The 22,172-nt window shown below is 45.8% G+C and overlaps 1 protein-coding gene across 1 annotated transcript in view; it reads right to left on the reverse strand.

The window, feature by feature from the left end:
• The window catches only part of xdh (xanthine dehydrogenase), a 143,732-nt gene that overhangs the window by 54,776 nt on the left and 66,784 nt on the right, over nucleotides 1-22,172 (reverse strand). The window contains exons 12-20 of the mRNA XM_043675419.1: nucleotides 18,267-18,454; nucleotides 15,391-15,484; nucleotides 15,191-15,300; nucleotides 13,511-13,695; nucleotides 12,172-12,343; nucleotides 10,895-10,984; nucleotides 5,928-6,097; nucleotides 4,438-4,564; nucleotides 1,638-1,757 (exon numbers count right to left, since the gene is read on the reverse strand). Coding sequence (XP_043531354.1) covers nucleotides 1,638-1,757; nucleotides 4,438-4,564; nucleotides 5,928-6,097; nucleotides 10,895-10,984; nucleotides 12,172-12,343; nucleotides 13,511-13,695; nucleotides 15,191-15,300; nucleotides 15,391-15,484; nucleotides 18,267-18,454 — 1,256 coding nt within the window. The remainder of the gene's footprint in view (nucleotides 1-1,637; nucleotides 1,758-4,437; nucleotides 4,565-5,927; nucleotides 6,098-10,894; nucleotides 10,985-12,171; nucleotides 12,344-13,510; nucleotides 13,696-15,190; nucleotides 15,301-15,390; nucleotides 15,485-18,266; nucleotides 18,455-22,172) is intronic.

Here is a 22,172-nt window from a genome sequence, read left to right on the forward strand (position 1 = left end):
CTGTCTGGATGTATCACTACCTGGTATGGCAACTGTACCATTCAAGATTGGAGACGGTTACAGAGAGTGGTGAACTCGACCCAGACAATCACAAAGGCCAACCTCCCATCTATAGAATCCATCTACCAGGCCCACTGTCAAGGAAAGGCCGCCAGCATTCTCAAAGATCCATCCCACCCTGGCAATGTTTTTCTACAACCTCTACCATCGGGGAGAAGGTACAGAAGCCTGAACATATGCACCAGCCAGTTTTGAAACAATTTCTACCCTACTGTTGTTCGAATACTGAATGGACTCACAAATCTAACATTAGCCGTTTTGAAACAATTTCTACCCTACTGTTGTTCGAATACTGAATGGACTCACAAATCTTAACATTAGCCTGTACCTGTGTTTTTGTTTTTACCGCTGTATACCTATGATTTACTTATCTATGCTACTTAACTCTGTGATCTGCCTGTATTGCTCGCAAGGCAAAGCTTTTCACTGTGCCTTGGTACAGGTGACAATAAATTCAATTCAATTTCAATTCAATTCAAATAGAGGAGTGTGATCAAGGGAGGGAAAATTTCTACAGCTGTGAGGACAACGTTTAATCAAACAAATGTTGAACGATAGTCATGCATCATGAAACACACAAATTGTCCTGTTGAAGGTGAAAAACAGAATAGGAGAAGTTGATATGAATAGAGATACTTGAAAAATTAGTAAGGATTTGGCTGACCTTTAACCTGCAATGCATTGGAATTCTGCAGCTAAAGAATGTTGATTGTTCAAATTCATACTGAATTACCATATGCCTACACAGTAAATAAGGCTATAATTGAAATTAAATCAAGTTAGACACCTAGAACCAGGGCTGATACGTTAGAGCCTGGGTGTCTCTGGAAAAGGAGCACGCGGTGTCCACCAAGACCCTGGAGTTGTTCAGGGGAAGGTGGGTACCGCAGGGAGTGGAGTGCATTATTTGATTTAATCCCTGCTCTCCCCTTCACTATTGGATCACACAGCATTGCCCTTTTGATGTGAAGGGCACTGCTTGTCACTGGCCACTCGGGTGTTTCCTTTCTTCCTGGTGGTGGGAATTTGAATAAAGATTCATACACCTTGTGTCTTTCACTGTGTCTCACACCTGCACACACACAACATGGGTGCTGGGGGGAAAAAAGAGAAAGAAGAAAGAAAAAAAGCAGGTGTCAGAAAAAAAAAGAAAAAAATAGAACCAGGGCTGACAGTCTGCAGATATTGGGGGAAGCCATTAAGGAGAAATGTCTTCATCCAGGGAGTGGGTGAGTCTGTGGAATTCTCTGTCATAGAAAGTGGTTAAGGCCAAAACATTGAATGTTTTTCATAGAGGAGTTAGATAGGGTTCGCAGGGCTACAAGGGTTAAAGGGTACGAGGAGAAAGACGAGCTGGATGGTTAGCTATGATTGAATTGAATGACAGAGCAAGCTTGAAGGGCTGAATGGCCTACTCCCGCTCCGATTCTCAAGTTTCCATGCTTCTAAATGTACCATTAGGCATTTCAAGGCTTGAATAGCTATTAACCTAAGGAGCAAGTTAAACACATCCCTTCACATCATCATAATATAAAAGAGAGAACAGGCGAGTAATATCACCAGGTGGAGTGAATTACCTGAATGGTGATGATAGGTTTAAGCTTCTCATACGTGATCTTTACTGCTTTCGCAGCTGTGTGGGCATGAATCTCTGTGTCAGCAACAATTGCCCCAATGACGTGTCCTACACAAGTGACCTACACACAGACCCAAACAAAAACGGGTGGTTATAAAACATCGCAACCTTAAGGAATAATTTCCAGAATTTGTGGCAGCAGAGAAGGAGCCTCACCCACAGGGGGAGCTCCAGGTGTCTGATGGCCATGGACGCTGAGTTCATGATGTGGCTGTGTAGGCTGCACGTTTGTCCCATATGCCTATGCTGGGATACTAACAGCAGGGAGAACTGGGTGCAGTACAACAGCCTCCTCACAGACCCACACCACAGCTTGAGCTCTGTGGACCGTGTTCTCCTTGAACTAACTCCAGCTGTCACACCTCCCATCCTCACATCCATTCAAGGCTCCAGAGAATCATTCCAAGTTCGGCAGAGATTTACCCACATTTCCTCCAACCTGATTTACTGTGTCCATTGCTCCCGATGTGGTTTCCTCTACATTGGAAAGACCGAGCGCAAACTCAGGGACCGGTTCGGGGCATATCTATGGTCTGCACCCTCCAATCAACCCCACCTCCCTTTTGCCAGCCATTTCAACTCCCCCTCCCACACCCCCCGATGACATGCCCATCCTGGGCCTCCTCCACCGTCAACGCAAGGCTACACATATACTGGAGGAAAGACACCTCATCTTCCGGCTTGGGAGCTTACAACTTTATGGCCTCAATGTAGAGTTCACCAGTTTCCAAGTCTCTCCAACCCCCAACCTCATCCCAGCCCTTCCTCTCCGCCACACCCCCTTGACCTGATCTGACCTGTCCATCTTCCTTCCAATCTATCTGCTCCCCACTTCCCACTGATCAATCCTATTCACCTCATACCCACATCCACCTATCGCCATCCCATCTACCTTTCCACCAGCCCCAGCCCCCTCAATTTATCTCTCAGCCCCCTTCCCTCTCCCCCAGTTCTAATGAAGGATACTGCCTGTAATGTCAACTCTCCTGCTATTCTCAATGCTGCCTGACCTGCTGTGCTTTGTCCAGCTCCACGTTTTATCAACTCTGACATTCCGGTATCTGCAGTCCTCACTATCTTCCAGTATCCAGGCAATACACGAACAGTTCTTGACTGTCGTACTACCTCACACAGGATCAGGCACCTTACTGTCAGTATACCTGACATTCAATCACTTTGTAATATCCAGAGCTCCCTGATTGGACCAGGTTCACAGCCCTAGTCAGAGAACTCACATTCTAAGTGGTCCACTTGACTGACCTCATTACAATCATGACACTCCTCACATCCCAAGGTTGCCAATGATGGTGCATTAGCTTTTGGTACAAAAGGACGTGTGTCACTTCTAGGACTTGGGAAAGACCACACTGCTGTCCCAACTGGATTAAGTCTGATTGTCTCATACAACCCTCAGCTCTATGTCAGAATGTAGACCCAGATATTGAGTGCCCTTTATTTCTAGTTAAAAATCACACAACACCAGGCTAAAGTCCAACAGGTTTAATTGGAAGGGCTCCTCCACATACACCTGATGAAGCAGCATTGCTCCGAAAGCTAGTGTGCTTCCAATTAAACCTGTTGGACTATAACCTGGTGTTGTGTGATTTTTAACTTTGTACACCCCAGTCCAACACCGGCATCTCCAAATCATGACCTTTATTTCTAGACTGCCTTGTTTTCTCACTTCAGTAGAAGTTGGAATGCCCAATGCCTGAGAGTGTGCCAATGAGGGAACGTCTGTTGACAATGAAAGGTCATTGGCTTTAAACATTGACTCTGTCTTATCACAGATGTTGAGTCTCCTCCAATATTTACCACTTCCATTTAGGACTTCCAGTATTCAGAGTTCTTTGCTTTCGCAAATATTTGCACCATAGATAAGGGGAGTATGCTTTTAGATTTGGATGTTGAAAGCACAACATCTGGTGTCTATCAAAACATAGTCAAGTGATTTCGAGATGGAGGTGGCGGTGGGGGGAGTGGGAGGTGAGTATAGCTAATTCTGGCTAATGGCATTTCACTGTCAACAGAAAATGCTTCCCCAGTGACACAAACTCGTGCATTGGGCATCCAGCCTCGACTGAGGTGGAAAAACAAGGCAGTTCCATTAAATACAACACAGGCACGTAAGATCTGGGCCGGCATTCTGACATAGAGCTGAGTGTTGTATGAGGCGATTGGGCTTTATCCAGCTGGAATTGCCATGCAATCTCTCCCATGTCCTAGAAGTGACACTTCTCCCTTCTTTCTTTCCAAACCTCTAGTTGCCGAATCACAGCAGACTATGTGGCAACACCTTACAAGGCCATTTGGCCCATCACGTGCCTGCCAGCTCCCTGCCAGGAAAAGTCATTGAGTGCCACTTCTCAGATTTTTCTTTCTGGAGCCTTTTTGAATGCAAAACTCAAAGTCTGGCCTAAAAAAATGTCTCATAAAGCTGCACTACAACATCCTGACTCCGGTACTCAATTCCTTGACCAATGAAGGCAAGCATGCCATATGCCTTCTTTACTATCTATTTGTGTGGCCACTTTCAGGGGGCTATGAGAGCAAGTAATCCGCCATCTTGTTTTTGCTACCAAAGTGGATAACCACACATTTATGCCCAACATACTTCATCTGTCGTGGATTTTCCCACTTATCCAAACCACACTGAAGCATCTCTGCAGCGTCCTCACAGCTCAGCCTCCCACCCTTCCGAAGGCTCGGTCCCCAGTGATGTGTAAATGATGATGACTGACCACTCCATCAGCAAACACTGTCTCATCCATTAAGATCTGCCCCGTTTGGTTGCTCCCAGGGACATCCTTGGCTGTGAGGAAGTGCGTCACTCCAGGAACCTTCAGGGCTTCACTTGTATCAATTGAACTGCAGGAAATGTGAGAAAAAAAAGTATGTTTGACAACGGCTGTGGTCTCTTTCCAGCGCACTTGAGTGTTTCAGACAGCTAGATCACTGACCTATTGAAAAAGGTCACGTAACGCCATCTGCTGGTGACAAATTGTGATGACAGTACAACTGAAACAGTACAAATATAATTCATGACACCATACCTATCATTGACAGAAAAACAAAATATTAAATAACAAAAGAATTGTGAACATTTCAATATACAAATAATTGCAATGTGCAGATTTCCTTAATTTTGTATCACAGTCCACACATCTGTACAGTTTCCACAGATTTGTGAAGTGTCATTGCAACACGAATGGTCACATTTCTTGAAACAAGCTTTATAAATTTTCCCATTTTAAAAACAGAGGTTCAGGTGAAACTTGAGCTCTCATTCACTGGATTACTAATCCTGTAGCACAATAACAGCATTCTCAGATCCCACATCATCTGGAGAGTTGCCCAGCCTTCCCTCTTTTTGTCAGGTCTCTGGTAGAACATTATCCCAATGAGCCACCACTCACTGTAGCGCAGAGGAACTACGCAGAGCAGAGGAAAATCACCTATACAGTGTATTCAAAAAGAATGGTTACCCAATGAACACAGTCCACCGCTTTCTCAGCAGCAAACCCAACCAAGCAGACAAAACGCATCGAGAAACCCTAGCCACTCTCCCCTACATCAAAGACATGTCGGAAATGACTGCCAGACTACTCAGACCCCTTGGCATCATGGTAGCCCACAAACCCACCAACACACAAACAGCAGCTAATGAATTCGAAAGACCCTGTACAGGCAACAAGCAAAACTAATGTTATTTACAAAATACCATGCAAGGACTGTAACAAACACTACATTGGACAAAAAGGCAGAAAACTAGCCACCAGGTTATATGAACACCAACTAACCACAAAACGACATGACCCTTTCTCACTAGTATCCTTACATATGGGGATGAGGAAGGACAACACATCGATCCTAGAACAAGCAAAACAGAGACACGCACGAGAATTTCTAGAAGAATGACATTCCAACTGGAACTCTATCGACCAACACATTGACTTGGATCCCACTTACCATCCCCTGAGAAAATAAAACTAGAAATGACATCACCATAGGAAATGATGTCACCACAGGAAATGACATCACCAACCCAAGGAACCCCCCCCCAAACATATAAATAGAAAGTAGGCTACACAACCAGTGCTTCATCCAGAGGCTCACTGAAGATGTTACCTAGTATGGTGACAAAACATCTGAAAACGAACCTTCTAGCTCAGCGAGCAAACCTACATCCAGATCTCTGTCCTACAAGGAGAGGTCACAAGGGAACTGTTACCTTATCTTGGCGTGAGCTTCAGTGCTGGTCACCAGAGCCAGGTAGAGCTCCTTCTCGAAGCAGGGCAGGTCGTCACAGTAAAGGGCCTCCCCGGTGGCTTGTTTGAGGCTTGACAGATGGGGCAGTGGCTGTCCGACTACATCCATGGGGCACTGGTTAGGAGGCACTTCCTGCAGAGTGAGGATAAAAGGGTGGCTTTGATTCCAATAACAAGGACCGGTGACCGGGAATGGCTGCAGTGAGTGGTGCACTCCGGTGTTGTAAGTCGTGGTCGGCATCACATCCCATGGCTCCCGAGGTGCCAAGCAATTCACCATTCCGAGAATCTGACAGTACAGCAAGAGGCCATTTGGCCCAATATACCTGTGGCAGTTCTTTGAAGGAATTGCCTAAGTCTCTCACACCAGCTTTCTTCCCGTAACCATGTGAATTAGTATCTGTCAAATACATGCCTTTGAAAGTTCCTACAGAATTTTTCCAACAGCTATTCAGATCTTAACAACCCTCTGTGTGATTTTCTTTCCACCTAATACCCTAAAACCATTGATTACTAGCCGACTTACTTGAGGGAACAGTTTCCCCTACTTGCTTTTAAAAAAACACGTGTCAAATTTAACATTTTCTCTGCTGAGAACAATCCCATGTTTTCCAAGTAACAAAGGACCCTGAACACTCATGGTAAACCTCCTCAGTAATTTCTCCAGAGCGTTGAGATGCTCGGGAGGTACAGTATGTGTTGGAGGCATTTTCCTTACCAACCTTTCCAGGGAAATTATGACACACCCCTGGAGCAGGTGGGATGTAAACGCAGGTTTCCTGATCCAGAGATAGGAATACTATCCGCACCCAAGGGCTCATGGCACCATTTATATTATTGCTTGGCTCCCAGAGAGGCAGGGTACCTTGATGTCAATTGGATAGCAGCTAGACACATGATGTTCCAGTATAAAGGACCTAGTCTCCAGTCGCTGTGTTAATGCAGTGAGCTTTATGTAGTGTTGCAGTCATATACAGAACATAGAACAGTATAGCACAGGAACAAGCCCTTCAGCTCACAATGTTGTGCCAAACATGATGCCAAATTAATCTAATTCCTTCCCCCTGCCTTTGGTCCATATCCCTCCATTCCTTGCTTATTCATGTGCTAATCTAAAAGCCCCTCAATCACCACCCCTGGCAGCACGTTCCAGACTCCTACCACTCTCTGTCCAAAAAGCTTGCCCCTCTCATCTCCTTTGAATTTTTCCCCTCTCACCTTAAATGCATGTCCCTTAGTATTAGACATTTCAATCCAGGGAAATAGATTCTGACCGTCAACTCTATCTATGCATCTTGCAATTTCCTAAACTTCTATCAGGTCTCCCCTAAGCCTCCGCCACTTCAGCGAAAACAACCCCAGTTTGTCCAATCTCTCCTAATAGCTCATACCCTCTAATCCAGACAGAATCCTGGTACATAGCTCCTTGAAAGTGGAGTCGCAGGTCGATAGGATAGTGAAGAAGGCATTTGGTATGCTTTCCTTTATTGGTCAGAGTATTGAGTACAGGAGTTGTGAGGTCATGTTGCGACTGTACAGGACATTGGTTAGGCCACCTTTAGAGTATTGTGTGCTATTCCGGTCGCCTTCCTATTAGAAAGCTGTTGTGAAACTTGAAAGGGTTCAGGAAAGATTTACAAGGATGTTGCTAGGGTTGGAGGATTTCAGCTGTAGGGATTGGTTGTACAGGCTGGGGCTGTTTTCCCTGGAGCATTGGAGGCCGAGGAGTGACCTCATAGAGGTTTATAAAATCATGAGGGGCAGGGATAGGATAAATAGATATAGTCTTTTCCCTGGGGTGGGGGGAGTCCAGAACTAGAGGGCATAGGTTTAAGGTGAGAGGGACGAGTTGGACCAAAGGGTCTGTTTCCGTGTTGTATGTCTCTATGACACTATGACTCTATGATAAACCTCTTCAGCACCCTCTCTAAAGCCTCCACATCCTTCCTGTAATGTACCGACCAGAATTGAACACAATGTAGCTGTAACATCAGCTAGCACAAATCTGCGCAATTCTGAGATCTTATAACTGTGTAAATAGTGAGCATTGTTCATATTCATGTATCTCAACAAGAACCCAGTCATAGTCATCGAATCATAGAGCTGTACAGCATGGAAACAGACCCTTCGGTCCAACTCATCCATGCCGATCAGATATCCTAACCCAATCTCTCCCATCTGCCAGCACTTGGCCCATATCCCTCTAAACCCTTCCTATTCATATACCCATCCAGGTGCCTTTTAAATGTTGCCATTGTACCAGCCTCCACCACTTCCTCTGGCAGCTCATTCCATACACGTACCACCCTCTGCCTTAAAAAGGTATCCCGTAGGTCCCTTTTATATCTTGCCCTTCTCACCCTAAACCAATGCCCTCTAGTTCTGGAATCTCTAAAGTGGGCAAACATAGAGCAGCACTTAGGCGCTATCGTGTTGATAGTTTGACCCAAGGAACCAATTGCTCCGAATTGTTCACAAAGACTCCAGTGAATTTTGGATAGCGAGTGAGTGAATGGATAGGCCGAGAAAGTGGAAATGATGGGGAAGATCAGCCTTGATCTTATTGAAAAGTAGAGACAAGGTTGTGCTGTGGTGCAGTCATATTTCTTATACTTTTATGTAAAGGACTCGCTTTCCTTTTGAACTCAATGTCGCTACTTGCAAAGCCAATTTGCCCCTACACTTTCTCAATGATGAAAACGCACTCCGATCCCCTGATATATGGATGGTGACTATCAGTGGGCTATGACATCGAGTCATTGAGTCATACAGCTATGACCCTTCGGTCCAACCAGTCCATGCTGACCATAATCCCAAATTAATCTGGTCCCACTTGCTTGTTACTGGACCATACCCCTCCAAACATTCCTTATTCATGTCGATATCTAAATGTCTTTTAGCTGCTGTAATTACACCCACATCCACCATTTCCTCAGGAAGTTCATTCCACATGCAAACCACCCTCTCTGTAAAAGAATTGCCCCTCGTGTCTTTTTAAAATCTCTCTCCTCTCACCTTAAAAGTGCGACCCCAGTCTTGAAAGCCCCAACTGGAGGGAAAAGATGACTGCCATTAACTTTGTCTATACCTCTCGTTGTTTTATAGATTTCTATAAGACCACCTCTCAATCCTTCACGGTCCAATTCCACATTTATCACTTTCGAGTGGTAATCACTAAATAATGGCGGAGGACATTTTCACAATAGCCTAAGGCTGTTTCCTTTTCCTTCAAACTGACTCACAAGCTGGAGATCGAGAGACACGCTAGTCCGAGTGTGAAATAGATGGATCTTCACATCCCGTTCAACATGGAACCATGGACAGACTAAAACAAGGAGCCACTTTTGCCATTCAGTTTGATCATGGCTGATCCTTTATCTCAACACTACGTTCCACAAGACTGTAAGTAGAAAGGAACAGGAGTAGGCCATTCAGCCCCTTGGTTCAATAGGATCATGGCCGATCGGACACTTCCCACACCCACTTTCTTGCCTTTCCCTGGGAATCCTCATTCCAATCTTCCAGCTTTTAACAAACGTCAAATCAGATGGTGCAAGTCTCACCAATCAAATTCAAATTAATAATGCACACTACAGGCAGCGGTGTGACAGTAGCACCTGTTTTCACCATGTGGAGTGCAGGATAGATATAGGCCAAGCCACAGACACATCTCCTCTACTGTCCTTTCAAATATAGTGCCATGGGGCAGACTTTAGTTTAATGTCTCATAGAAACATAAGGCTTAGGATCTGGATTAGGCCATTTGGCCAAAGAACATGCTCTGGTCTGATTGTGGTGTCAAATCCTGCCTGGGCCCTCTGCATATCCTTATCAAAAATCTACCTAACTTTGCCTCAAGAGAATTCATGATGTGGTGGTGCCAGTGTTGGACTGGGGTTGGCAAAGTTAAAACTGACACCAGGTTACAGTCCAACAGATTTATTTAAAAGTACAAGCTTTCGGAGCGCTGCTCCTGACTAGCTACCCGACGAAGGACCGGAGGTCCAAAAGCTTGTACTTTTAACTAAACCTGATGGACTATAACCTGACGTCATGTGATTTTTCATTCAAATAAATTCAATGGTCCTGCCTCAGACGTTTTCTTGGAAAGAAAATTCCATATCTTAATGAGACAAAACATTATCTAATCTTAACCCAACTCCATCATTCATCTGAAAGCACATCCAGGATTCAGAGACACCCTCAGTACAGTACTGAGGGTGTTAATCTGGGATTTTGTACTTGATTCCCCGGAATGGGACTTGAATTCCTGATGACTCTGATTTGAAAGTAACAGCGTGACACTCACTGAGCTGTAACTGACACAAAGCTCAACAGGACACTACTCAAATAGCTAAACAGAGACTTCCAATCATAGAATCCCTACAGTGTGGAAACAGGCCATTTGGCCCATCGAGTCAACACCAACCCTCCGAACAGTATCCCCCCCAGACCCAACCCTGTAGTCTATCTCTGTAACCCTGAATTTCCCATGGCTAATCCACCTAGGGTGCACATCCCTGCACACTATCGGGCAATTTAGCATGGCCAATCCAGCTAACCTGTGGGAGGGAACCAGAGCACCCAGAGGGAACCCTCGCAGACACGGGGAAAATGTGCAAACTCCACACAGACACTCACCCGAGGGTAGAATCAAACCCGGGTCCCTGGCTTTGTGAGCCACCATGCCACCCGCAGTCTTTCAGAAACACGCTCGACAGAAGATGGAGGTGAACATTCTCTTCCCAAAATCAGGCAACTTGGGAGTCTATCTTGTCTAAGAACTGCTGACTAAATGAATGATACTCTCTGACTTCACCAGAGATTCTGTTTTGTGTTTGTGCGATTCTTATTACTTTGGACGTCAAGGTAAGAAGTTCTTTAAACGTGTACCTGATACATTTGGTAATAAAACACCGTAACCACTAACCTGGAACAGTTGAACTGCTGAAGGTGGATCCTTGTGGAATAATTCCGTGGCACTGACGTAATCTGGAGGTATGGATTCAACTTGGATATCCTAATGGGAGGAAAGGGAAAGCAGACGTCCAGTGATTATCAAATATTACCCACACAACAGCAAGAAATAACAGTGGAACACTTTCAAGATGATTTAATGTGATAATTCAACTTGACCATCATCTCCTCAAATGTGGTAATATATCTCTGCTCACACTGAAGTGAGGATTTGGAACAAAATAAACAGACACTATCTGAAACTAAGCTATCGGCATGAAAATTATGATGAGACAAATAAACCTGTTGTACACTTAGAATCTAGTGTGATATCCAACATGGAAACAGACCTTCTGTTCCAACTAGTCCGTGCCAAACATAATCCCAAACTAAACCAGTCCTACCTGCCTGCTCCTGGCCCATATCCATCCAAACCTGTCCTGTCCATGTACTGATCCAAATATCTTTTAAACGCTGTAATTATACCCACATCCACCACTTTCTCAGGAAGTTGATTCCATCCTCTGTGTACCATCCTCTGTGAAAAAAAATTGCTCCCATTTCTTTATAAAATTTCTTTCCTCTCACATTAAAAATGTCCCCTCTCGTCTTGAAATTCCCCATCCAAGGAAAAAGACACCGATCATTAACTCTATCTCTCCCCCTCATTATTTTATAAACTTCCATAATGTTGCCTCCCAACCTCCTAAACTCCAGTGAAAAAAGTCCTTGACTGTCTCGACTCTCTTCATAACTCAAACCATACCCGTCCATACCCCGCAACATCTCGGTAAATCTTTTCTAAACCCTCTCCTGCTTGATAACACCCTTCCCAAAGAATGACCAGAAGTGGACATGGTACTCTGGAAGTGGCCTCACCAAAGTCCTGTACAACCTCAACGTGACTTCCCAACTCCTACGGGGCTTCACAGCCTATCAAGTACTTTTTGACGTGGAGTCCCAGTTTGTCAATTTGTGTAAAAGACGAACATTGAAAACATTACTTCAATAAGCAGGTCCTACTTTGGCTGAGGTCAGGCCCATTCCCTCATTCACTCCCATTAAAATCCTACATCTAGACAGTACCTTTGCTGAACAGAGTGTCCCATAAAGTGATGTTTACAGATGGGGAATAAAGAAGTTTAAGAAGAGAATTGAAAGGATGTTAATCTATGATAGGACATAGAAGCTGTTGAAAGCTTTCTTGAAAAGGAGGGGACCGGGAGTGAGCAGAGGGTCAGAGATACCCACGTTCTGGAAGTCTTGCCGAAGCTTCTGGAGGACGCTGAGGTAGAACTTGAAGAAGAAGCTGAGGGTCAAGGTGCGTCGGAATTGTACCATGCCACCGGGGGCAGAGGGCGAGAGAGTGAGTTCACCTGCGAGCTGTGAGCAGGCCTCCTGCAGCAACGTCTTATTCCATTTCCTAAACGGGAGGCAGGGTGGGAAGGGGAGGGGGAGGAAATCAATGACTGTCAAATCTGAGAGCACGTCAATATTCGAAAATAAGACTTAGAGCGAGACCGGCTGTTTGCGGCCCATTTTCAGTTCTGCCCATGGTGTGTGTAAGGCGTCATTTCTCTGCTTTCTCCCCCCCCTCCCCCCGCACCCACCAACGCCACGATGTTACAACATGACAGGTCACGATGGGAGTCTGCATTATTGCCTGAGCCGCCTCAGCCCCCACCATGGGGGAGGACGGGCATATGTGCCAGGTTTTTGAGTCTGATGTTAGCTACAAGCCAGAGACTAGCCCACATCTCCACCCCAGGCCATTCCTCTCATCCCCAGCAACCCGGGTCCTCTCCTCCGCCAGAAACCTCAATCTGCACTGGCACAGAGTCCAGACTCCTGAACAGCAGGTTCCTGACAGAGGGGAGTTATCACAGTCATTAGAGGCTGTTATCAACAGGCCCTTAGGGAATGTGTTACTCCCCCTAGATTGTGTTAGCTGTTTATTGGTCAACTGTGCTCTGATGGAGGGCATTATCATGCAGACCTAAGTCCAGGGGGAACTGATTATCTGTGTGTTTCAGGGTCTCTCTACCGTAGCCCATATCGCTTTTCCCACTGTTGAATGAGGGGCATGAATTCTGACTATTTAGACTGGATATCACTTGTGTGTTAAAATGAAGGGCACTTCTGCTCCTACATATAGGAGACAACTGAAACTGTGAATGTTGCAATGGGAAATGGATGCTTGTAATGTATGACTCTGTAAATAAAAATGTTGAAATGTGCAGAGATTAGACTCCAACATTTCTCCATTACCACTTGGCTATTAGGAATGGAATGTATTACACTGAGGTGATTACTTCCCCAAATAATTCTTAATCCATAACCATGTCAATGAGAGCTAAGTCCAGGGGGAACTGAGTGTCTGTGTAGTTCAGGGCCTCTCTGCCTTACTCCATATCGCTGTTCCCACTCTTGATTGAGGGGCATGAATTCTGACCAATTAGTCCAGTGTATCGCTTGGGAAGTTTATCACATATTAACCCAACCCACCAGTGATTGGGAAGCCTTACTTCAATGGCCTCACTCAAATGAAAGGGAAAGCCCGTCATGTTGCATGAACTCTGAGGAGACTCACTTTCCAAGCAACAGTGCACATGTCTTCTTCGCAAACACAGTGGTAGGAGCCATGCCTCCGTAACTCAGTCCCGACTCTTCCACAATGTCGGTGCCTTCCTTGAAAGCCACTCTCATCCCGCAGTTCACAATTGCGATATCATCGTCCCTTCTTTGGGCCTGTTTGTACGCTGAGAAATACTCCCCCTGCAGAGGAACAGACTGAGGCAATGACTTGACCACACTTTAGGAACTTGGGAGACGGTGCAGAAGAGGGAGGGCTTTTGCCCGAAACGTCGATTTTCCTGCTTCTCGGATACTGACCTGACCTGCTGTGCTTTTCCAGCACCACTCTAATCTAGACTTAAGAGGGATATGGGCCAAGTGCTGGCAAATGGGACTAAAGTAATTTAGGATATCTGGTCGGCATGGACGGGTTGGACTGAAGGGCTTGTTTCTGTGCTGTGCATCTCTATGACTCTCTAAACATACACACATTCACATAAGAAGTGGGAGTAGGGTACCCAGCCACATAAACCTGCTCTGCCATTCAATAGCTTCATGACTGATTTCATGGACCAGGCCAGACTCCCTCCAAATACTTTAACAGGGTAGCCTGGACCTTTACTGTTTCTTATTTTAAAGGCAGGTGTGAAGTCCATGTTCCAGATCTGATGCAACTGGTCAAACTACTCAACATTGAGCAAAACACAATTTATTTAAACACTATAGCTAAAGCACAACCACAGAAAGAGGAACTTAGAATAACTTACCTCTCTTGGAAAACTTAACAGATTAATAGGTACAGTACATGTCACTAATTAGCTTTTCCAATGTAGTAACATTCCATAAACATACCTTGGCAAAAAGATAAAATCAGAAAAACAGACTTTGTCTCACATGCAATCTAACAGCATAGGAAGAGAACACCCATCATTTGGCTGTCATCAAGAGATGAAAAAATATCTTCCACTTCTTCAAGCCCATAATCCTGGTCTTTGAGAGCTGGCCACACCCAGCCAGGCTGCTTCTGTTGTTCCAACATTAAAAAAAAAACAGGGCCTCACAAGCTATTTACTCTAGAGGTCTTGGTAGACTGCTTGTGATCTCTCTTCAAATAAAAACCTGGACAAACTAAACTATTTAGCTACAGCACCATCACATGGATCTCACTAATCCACATTCCTGCCAACACGATATTCTTTCTCCCCTTGCTTATCAAGCCTTTCCATGACATTAGAGGTGCTGAAGAGACTTTTTGTAGTGTTGGTTGCCCCCAATCTGGTGTTGGTAAAACTGAGACTGGACAGGTTAGACTTTATACAACATTGCTTGCTCAATGATCCCAACCAGTCTTAAGGTTAAAATGCCTCCCAACCAGCAACCCCCCAAATTTATAATTCTACGTAGTGATCATCCCCACACTGGTCAAATTACAGACCACCTTCTGTTTAGAATGGGGCTCATGCAGAATTACATAACCAGAATTGGACAAAGAACTGCAGATGTTGGAGATCTGAAACAAAGACAGACATTGTGGAGAAACTCAGCAGGTCTGACAGGCATGGGGGGGATAAAGCAGAGTTAATATTTCGAATACAGTGACCACTTAAGAGACTATTGATTATTGAACTCCAAAACATCTTTAGTTTCTTGAGCCTTACTTGTGTTTGCATACAGTAACCAGGAGATGGTTTCTCACCTTCTTTGTGTAGGGGATCTCGATGGAAATCAATACTTCCTGAGGCTTCACCACAGTCTTCCTGTAGCCCGTGAAGAAATCTCCATCCATTCGCACAACACGGTTGCCACCTGGAAACAGGCAAAGGGAGGATGAACATCACGGTCATGTTCACAGTCAGACACTGAAGGGTTTTAATGGCCCTCTGGGATACCACTCACCTTCAGAGGACAAGGTCAGCAAACAGCCAGAGGCCATGAACACAGGGTTGAGGTCTGAGATAGGGCTGGCGGTCATGATGTTCCCTCCGACAGCCTGAAGGTGTAGAGAGAAGGAGGGGTTAAAACTGCATACAGCCTACACTCCTGCTTCGCCTAGCCTGAACCACACCGGACAAAACACTGCTGTGGGAATCCAGGTCAGGTGGATACCCCCCTCCGCCCATAGCAGGAGATCGGATCCTATTCCTGCTGATACACCCCACCCTCACATTCCTGCTGATACACCCATACCCATCCCATTCCTGCTGATACACCCATACCCATCCTATTCCTGCTGATACACCCACACCAACCCCATTCCTGCTGATACACCCATACCCATCCTATTTCTGCTGATACACCAATACACACACAGACCAAGTCCTGAACTATGAAAGCAACCACCCCAACACACACAAAAGAAGTTGCATCAAGACACTATTCCAAAGGGCCACAACACACTGCAGCCCACCAGAACTGCAAAAAGAGGAAGAAGAACATCTCTACTATGTATTCGTCAAAAATGGATAGCCTGCAATTTCATCAACAGATGCCTAAGGGAAAGACAACGGAATGTGGACATGCCACATCCCAAAGGACTTGCCACACTACCATACATCAAGAACAGTTCTGAACTGACAGTCAGACTACTGCGATCACTAGGACTCATAACAGCACACAAACTCTCAGACAACAACTCACCAGGAAAAGGACCCGATACCCAACATGAGCAAAACCAATGTAGTGTACAAAATCCCATGCAAGGACTGCACAAAACACTACATAGGACAAACTGGAAGACAGCTAACGATCCATATCCATGAACACCAACTAGCCACGAAACGACACAACCAGCTATCCTTAGTAGCCACACACGCAGATGACAAGCAACATGAGTTCGACTGGGACAACACTACCATTATAGGACAAGCCAAACAGAGAACAGTCAAGGAATTCCTAGAGGCATGGCACTCATCCACAGATTCTATCATCAAACACATTGAACTGGACCCAATATACCGGCCACTGCAGCGGATAGCTGGAACTGACAACCGGAAGCGGCAGGGACAGGCCACTATAAATGCCGGAGGAAACATCACAGAAGTGCTTCACAGGAGGCTCCCAAGCACTGAGGATGTCACCTAGACAGGGGACGAAACGTCTGCAACACAAATTCCCAGCTCGGCGAGCAGAACCACAACACCCATACCCATCCTATTCCTGCTGATACACCCATACCCATCCCATTTCTGCTGATGCACCCAACACCCACCCATCCCTCTGGATCCTGGCAGAGTATACTTTTGATCATTCATGGGATGTGGAAAGTCCTGTGAGCATTTATTCTCCACACCTCAAACTGCACAGCTTGCCAGGCATTTTAATAAACAAATGTTCATGGGATGTGGGCATCACTGGATGGCCCAGTATTTATTGCCCTTGAGAAGGTGGGGGTGAGCTGCCTTCTTGAACCGCTGCAGTCCACCTGCTGTGGGCTGACCCACAATGCCCTTTGGGACAGAATTCCAAGATTTTGACCCAGAGACAAAGAAGGAACAGCAATATGTTTCCAAGTCAGGTTCGTGAATGCCGTGTTGGAGAATTTGCAGGTCATGGTGTTCAAAAGTATCTAATACCGTTTAGGGAGGGAAAGTTTCCCTGGTCCTTACCAGTAATGTTACCTTCACATTGTGGTTCACCCTACACTCCTTGACACCATCCAGGAAGCAGCCCATTTGATTGGCATCACATCCACAAGCATCCCCTCCCTCCACCACTGCTCAGTAGCAGCAGTGTGTACTATCTGCAAGATTAGATTCCCTACAGTGTGGAAACAGGCCCTTCGGCCCAACTAGTCCACACTGACCCTCCAAAGAGTAAACTACCTAGACCCATTCCCCCTCACTAATGCACCTAACACTATGGGCAATTTAGCATGACCAATTCACCTAACCGGCACATCTTTGGACTGTGGGAGGAAACCGGAGCACCTGGAGGAAACCCATGCAGACAGGGGGAGAACGTGCAAACTCCACACAGGCAGTCACCCGAGGCTGGACTCGAACCCGGGTCCCTGGTGCTGTGAGGCAGCAGTGCTAACCACTGAGCCACCGTGCTGCCCCCACTGCAGAAATTTACCAAAGATCCTTCCAGATCCACAACCACTGCCAGGGGCAGCAGGTAGTTACGAACACCAGCCTCTGTAGGTTCCCCTCCAAGCCACTCACTGTCCTGACTTGGAAATGTACCAATGCTGGGTCAGGATTGTTGGAATTGTCTTCCTAATGGCATTGTGGGTGTTCCTACAGCCACAGTGGTTTAAGAAAGCAGCTCGCTATCACCTTCTTTAGGGCAAATAGGGACAGGCAATAATGGGTCTGCCAATAACACCCTACCTCATGAATAAACAAGAGAAAAGTTGCATTGTCAGTGTTGTTGTAAATAGTTTTTAATTCCAGATATTACATTCTACTGGCTACCCTGGTGGCATTTGACCCCATGAATCCCGAGCATAATCCTGGTATTCTGGGTTACTCTCCCAGCAAGGTTACCCCACCTTGTTCACGAATGTCCTCCAGGGAAAGGAAATCTGCCATCCTTACCTGGTCTGGCCTACATGTGACTCCAGACCCACAGCAATGTCGTTGACGCTTAACTGCCCTCTGGGGCAATTAGGGATGGGCAATGAATGCTGGGCCCAGCCAGTGGTGTCCACATCCCATGTTTACCTGCTGCCCCTCAGAGATGGTTTGTGGCCCTCACCCATTTGGTGAACAAAATCCTGGCCTAGCCAGTGATGCCCACATATCCTTGATAAATTAAGAAGAAGCACTCACAGCAACATTCCGGACCTGTTGTCCTGCGAACCAATGCAGCTGTTCCAATACCGCCTTGAAAACCTCAGTCTTGTAACTGGGAAGCTGGTTTATGGCCTGTTTCAGCACACTCCCAATGTAGGTCAGATTACAGGCAGCCCCGAACATTATCCCTTCAAAACAGTCAAGGTGTGCACATGAGAAACAACCTGACCATTTACACAGTGCTTTCAGCGTAGTATGACGTCCCATAGTCCTTCCGAAGAGTAACTCTCAGATGACGGCTATCTCCATGCCACTTTACGGGATGTTAAAACTGGTGGCTTACAGCTTGGTCAAAGGGATAGATTTACCCCCAGCCTCTCGAAGAGGGAGTTAGAGACGCAGCACGGCTTAAAAAGGCAATTTCAGGGCGTAAGGTCGAGATGGTGATTAAGACACAGGTACCAATGAGAGAAGCGATGAAAATCGAGGGTGCTCAGGATAGAATCGGAGGTGAGCTGAAGGGTTGTGGGGCTGGAGGAGATCTTGGAGATGAGGAGGAGAGGCCACAGAGGATCACAGAGACAAAGAGGAGAGTTTTAGAATCGAATGGGAGCCAATGGAGGCCAGTGAGTGCCCATCTGACCCACTGTGGTGTGGGGTGGGGAGTGGAACTGATCCCAACTCAAAAAGATCTGGCTGGAAGGCGAGTGCGGTGGGAATGGGAACCTGATGATCCAGAATTATCAGTTCGCTTTGACTCAACTGAATGTTTCACGCAGCTTCATAGGACTAGCAGCCCGTAGAAGGGGGCCAGCACTTCAACCAGGAACTGCCTGCTGTCACACCTCCTGTAGACCCCCTCCACTCATTTAGGGATCTTCCCTTTCTACATACCTACATTAGTAATTACGGGTAACAGGCAGTAAATGCTAGAGAGAAACTCAAGTCTTCACAATGGGGATCGATAGGTTTCTTTGTTGGGTCAGTGAATCAGACACAGCAAGGTATGAACTGGGAGTGGAGATAGACCAATCATCCTCTTAAAACTCAGTAAGATCATTGATGAACTGTTTATATTTTTAATTCCATATTCTTCAACTATCCTTAATAACTTAATTCACCTGTTGTTCCTTAAAAACATCACCCACCATCCTCTGAGGCAGAGAGCTCCAGAGTTGCGTACCCTTTCAAGAGAAAATGATTGCTCCTTATCTCTATCCCAGAAGGGCAAGGCTTACATTTTAAATCATGACCCCGTAGTTCTGGACTGACTCACAACAGGAAACACCCTTTCCACATTCACCTTGTCAAGATCATTCAGGACGTGACACACTTCAACATAAGTCACCCCTCCGCTCTCCTAAACTTCAGTGGAAACAAACCCAGCCCATCCAACTCTCCCTCACAAGACACCAGGTATCAATCTATAATACCTCCTCTGAACCACCTTCCTGATGTACACTCTTCCTGAAGTAACCAACCTCAAACTGCGCAGGATGTGGTCTTCTCAGTGCCTTATGTGACTGAAGTATGTAACTTAACCTCAGTTCCTCTTGCAGTTAAGGACAGCATTCCATTGGCCTTCCTAATGACGTTCCGTACCTAACTCATGCAATACAACCTCGATCTCCTGCACCTTGAAATTCTGCAGTCATTCTCCATTTAAGTAGAACTCCATCTTCATATACTCTCCATCAAAGTGAACAACTTTACATTTTTCCACATAATACTCCATCTGCCAGATCTTTTGCCCACTCACTGACCCCATCTATATCAGTCTGCAACCTCCTTATGTCTCTTACCTAACACATTTTCCCACCTACCTTTACCTCATCTGCTACCATGCCTTCACTCCCTTCATCTTAAGTCATTGATGGTAGATTGCAAAAAGCTCAGGTTCCAGGGCCTAGCAGAACTTCACTCATCACATCCTCACTTAGCTGTATGATGTGGGAGCTGGCTGGTCCCATTGTGAGCGGCAGTGATCACGTCTGCAGCAATTGGTGGTTGCTGGATGATCTGGATGCCAGGATTGATGATCTGGAATCTGAGCTTCAAACACTGCGGCACATCCGGGAGACGGAGAGTTAGCTGGATGATTAGTGATCAGGGACAAGAGGGTGTGACTGTAAGTGAGGCAGGTAGGGGGATTCTGAGTTCAGGAGTGGAGGAGCCTCAGCCTTTGACCTTGTCCAACAGGTATGAGATTCTTGCTCCCTCTGTGGATGAGGGAAAGGGCTGTGGACAGGATGAGCCAGCTGACCAATGCACATTGGTGCAGAAGGCCATTCAAGAGGGAGGAGCAAAAAGACAAGTAGTTGTTATAGGAGAGTCTATAATTAGGGGGGCATTTAGTATCCTTTGTGAGCTGGATTGGGAGTCCCGCATGGTGTGTTGCCTGCCCGGTGCCAGGGTGCAGGATATCTCCGACCAGCTTGAAAAGATATTGGAGCGGGAAGGGGAGGGGGAGGATCCAGATGTTGTGGTCCACATTGGCCCTAACAACGTATGCAAGGTTAGGCAGGAGGACCTTTTTTGGGGAATATCAAGCACTAGGAAGGAAATTGAAGAACAGGTCTTTGAGGGTCATAACCTCTGGATTACTGCCCAAGCCATGTGCTAATTGGCATAGGGATAAGAAAGTTAGGGAAGTAAACACATGACTAAGAGATTGGTGTGGGAAAGAGGGCTTTCATTTCATGGGGAATTGGCATCAGGTTTGGAACCGGAGGGATCTGTACCGATGGGACGGTCTCCACCTGAACCGACCTGGAAGCAGTATTCTTGGGAAAAGGATAAATAGGGTGGTCACTAGGACTTTAAACTTGTGAGTCGGGGGAAGGGAAATGGAAAGGAACAGGGAGTGTGGAGTCAAGTAGAAAGATAAGCAGCAGGTTAGTATGTGTGCAGGGTTTAAGTTCAAGGCAGACTAGGAATGAAGCAAAAAAGGAAGGATAACTTAGGAAATATTACTAGAGATGTTGGAAATCATGAGGATAAGAAAATTAGCATTAAGGCACTTTACCTGAATGCGCCTCGATGATTTAATGACACAAATCATCGTGAATGATTATGATGTGGTAGGCATCACAGAGATGTGGTTGCAGGGGGTTCAGGGCTGGCAATTAAACATCCAAGGATTTACAACTTATCAAAAAGACAGGGAGGTGGGCAGAGGGGGCAGGGTTGGCCTGTTAGTTAAGAATGAGATTAAATCTACGGCACTGAATGATATAGGGTCAGATGATGTGGAGTCTGTGTGGGTGGAGTTGAGTAACCACAAAGGCAAAAAAACCATAATGGGAGTTATGTACAGACCTCCAAGCAGTGGTCAGGACTGGAGGCACAAGATGTACCAGGAAATAGAGAAGGCATGTCAGAAAGGCAAGGTCACGGTGATCATGGGGGCTTCAATATGCAAGTGGTCTGGGTGAATTATGTTACCGGTGGAACCAAAGAAAGGGAATTCATGGAATGCTTACAGGATGGCTTTTTGGAACAGCTTGTGATGGAGCCCACAAGGGAGCAGGCTATTCTGGACTTAGTGCTAAGTAATGAGCCAGACTTTAGAAAAGATCTTAAATTAAAGGAGCTCTTAGGAGGCAGCGATCATAATATGGTAGAGTTCAGTCTGAAGTCTGAAAGAGAAAAGGAAAAATTGGATGTAATGGTGTACAGTTAAAGAAAGGTAATTACAGGGGCATGAGAGAGGAACTAACGAAAATTGACTGGAAGTAAAGCCTAGGGGTGAAGACAGTAGAGCAACAATGGCAGGAGCTGCTGGGTATAATTGAGGACACAGTACAGAGGTTTATCCCAAAGAAAAGAAAGATTACTGGGGCGGCTAGGGAAGGGTATTGGACAACCATGGAACTCAGGAAATGTATCACAGAAAAAGAGAGTCTATAAAGTGGCCAAGAGCACTGGGAAATCAGAAGATTG

The sequence above is a fragment of the Chiloscyllium plagiosum genome, chromosome 3 (genome assembly GCF_004010195.1).
Source record: "Chiloscyllium plagiosum isolate BGI_BamShark_2017 chromosome 3, ASM401019v2, whole genome shotgun sequence".
Classification (NCBI taxonomy): Eukaryota; Metazoa; Chordata; class Chondrichthyes; order Orectolobiformes; family Hemiscylliidae; genus Chiloscyllium; species Chiloscyllium plagiosum.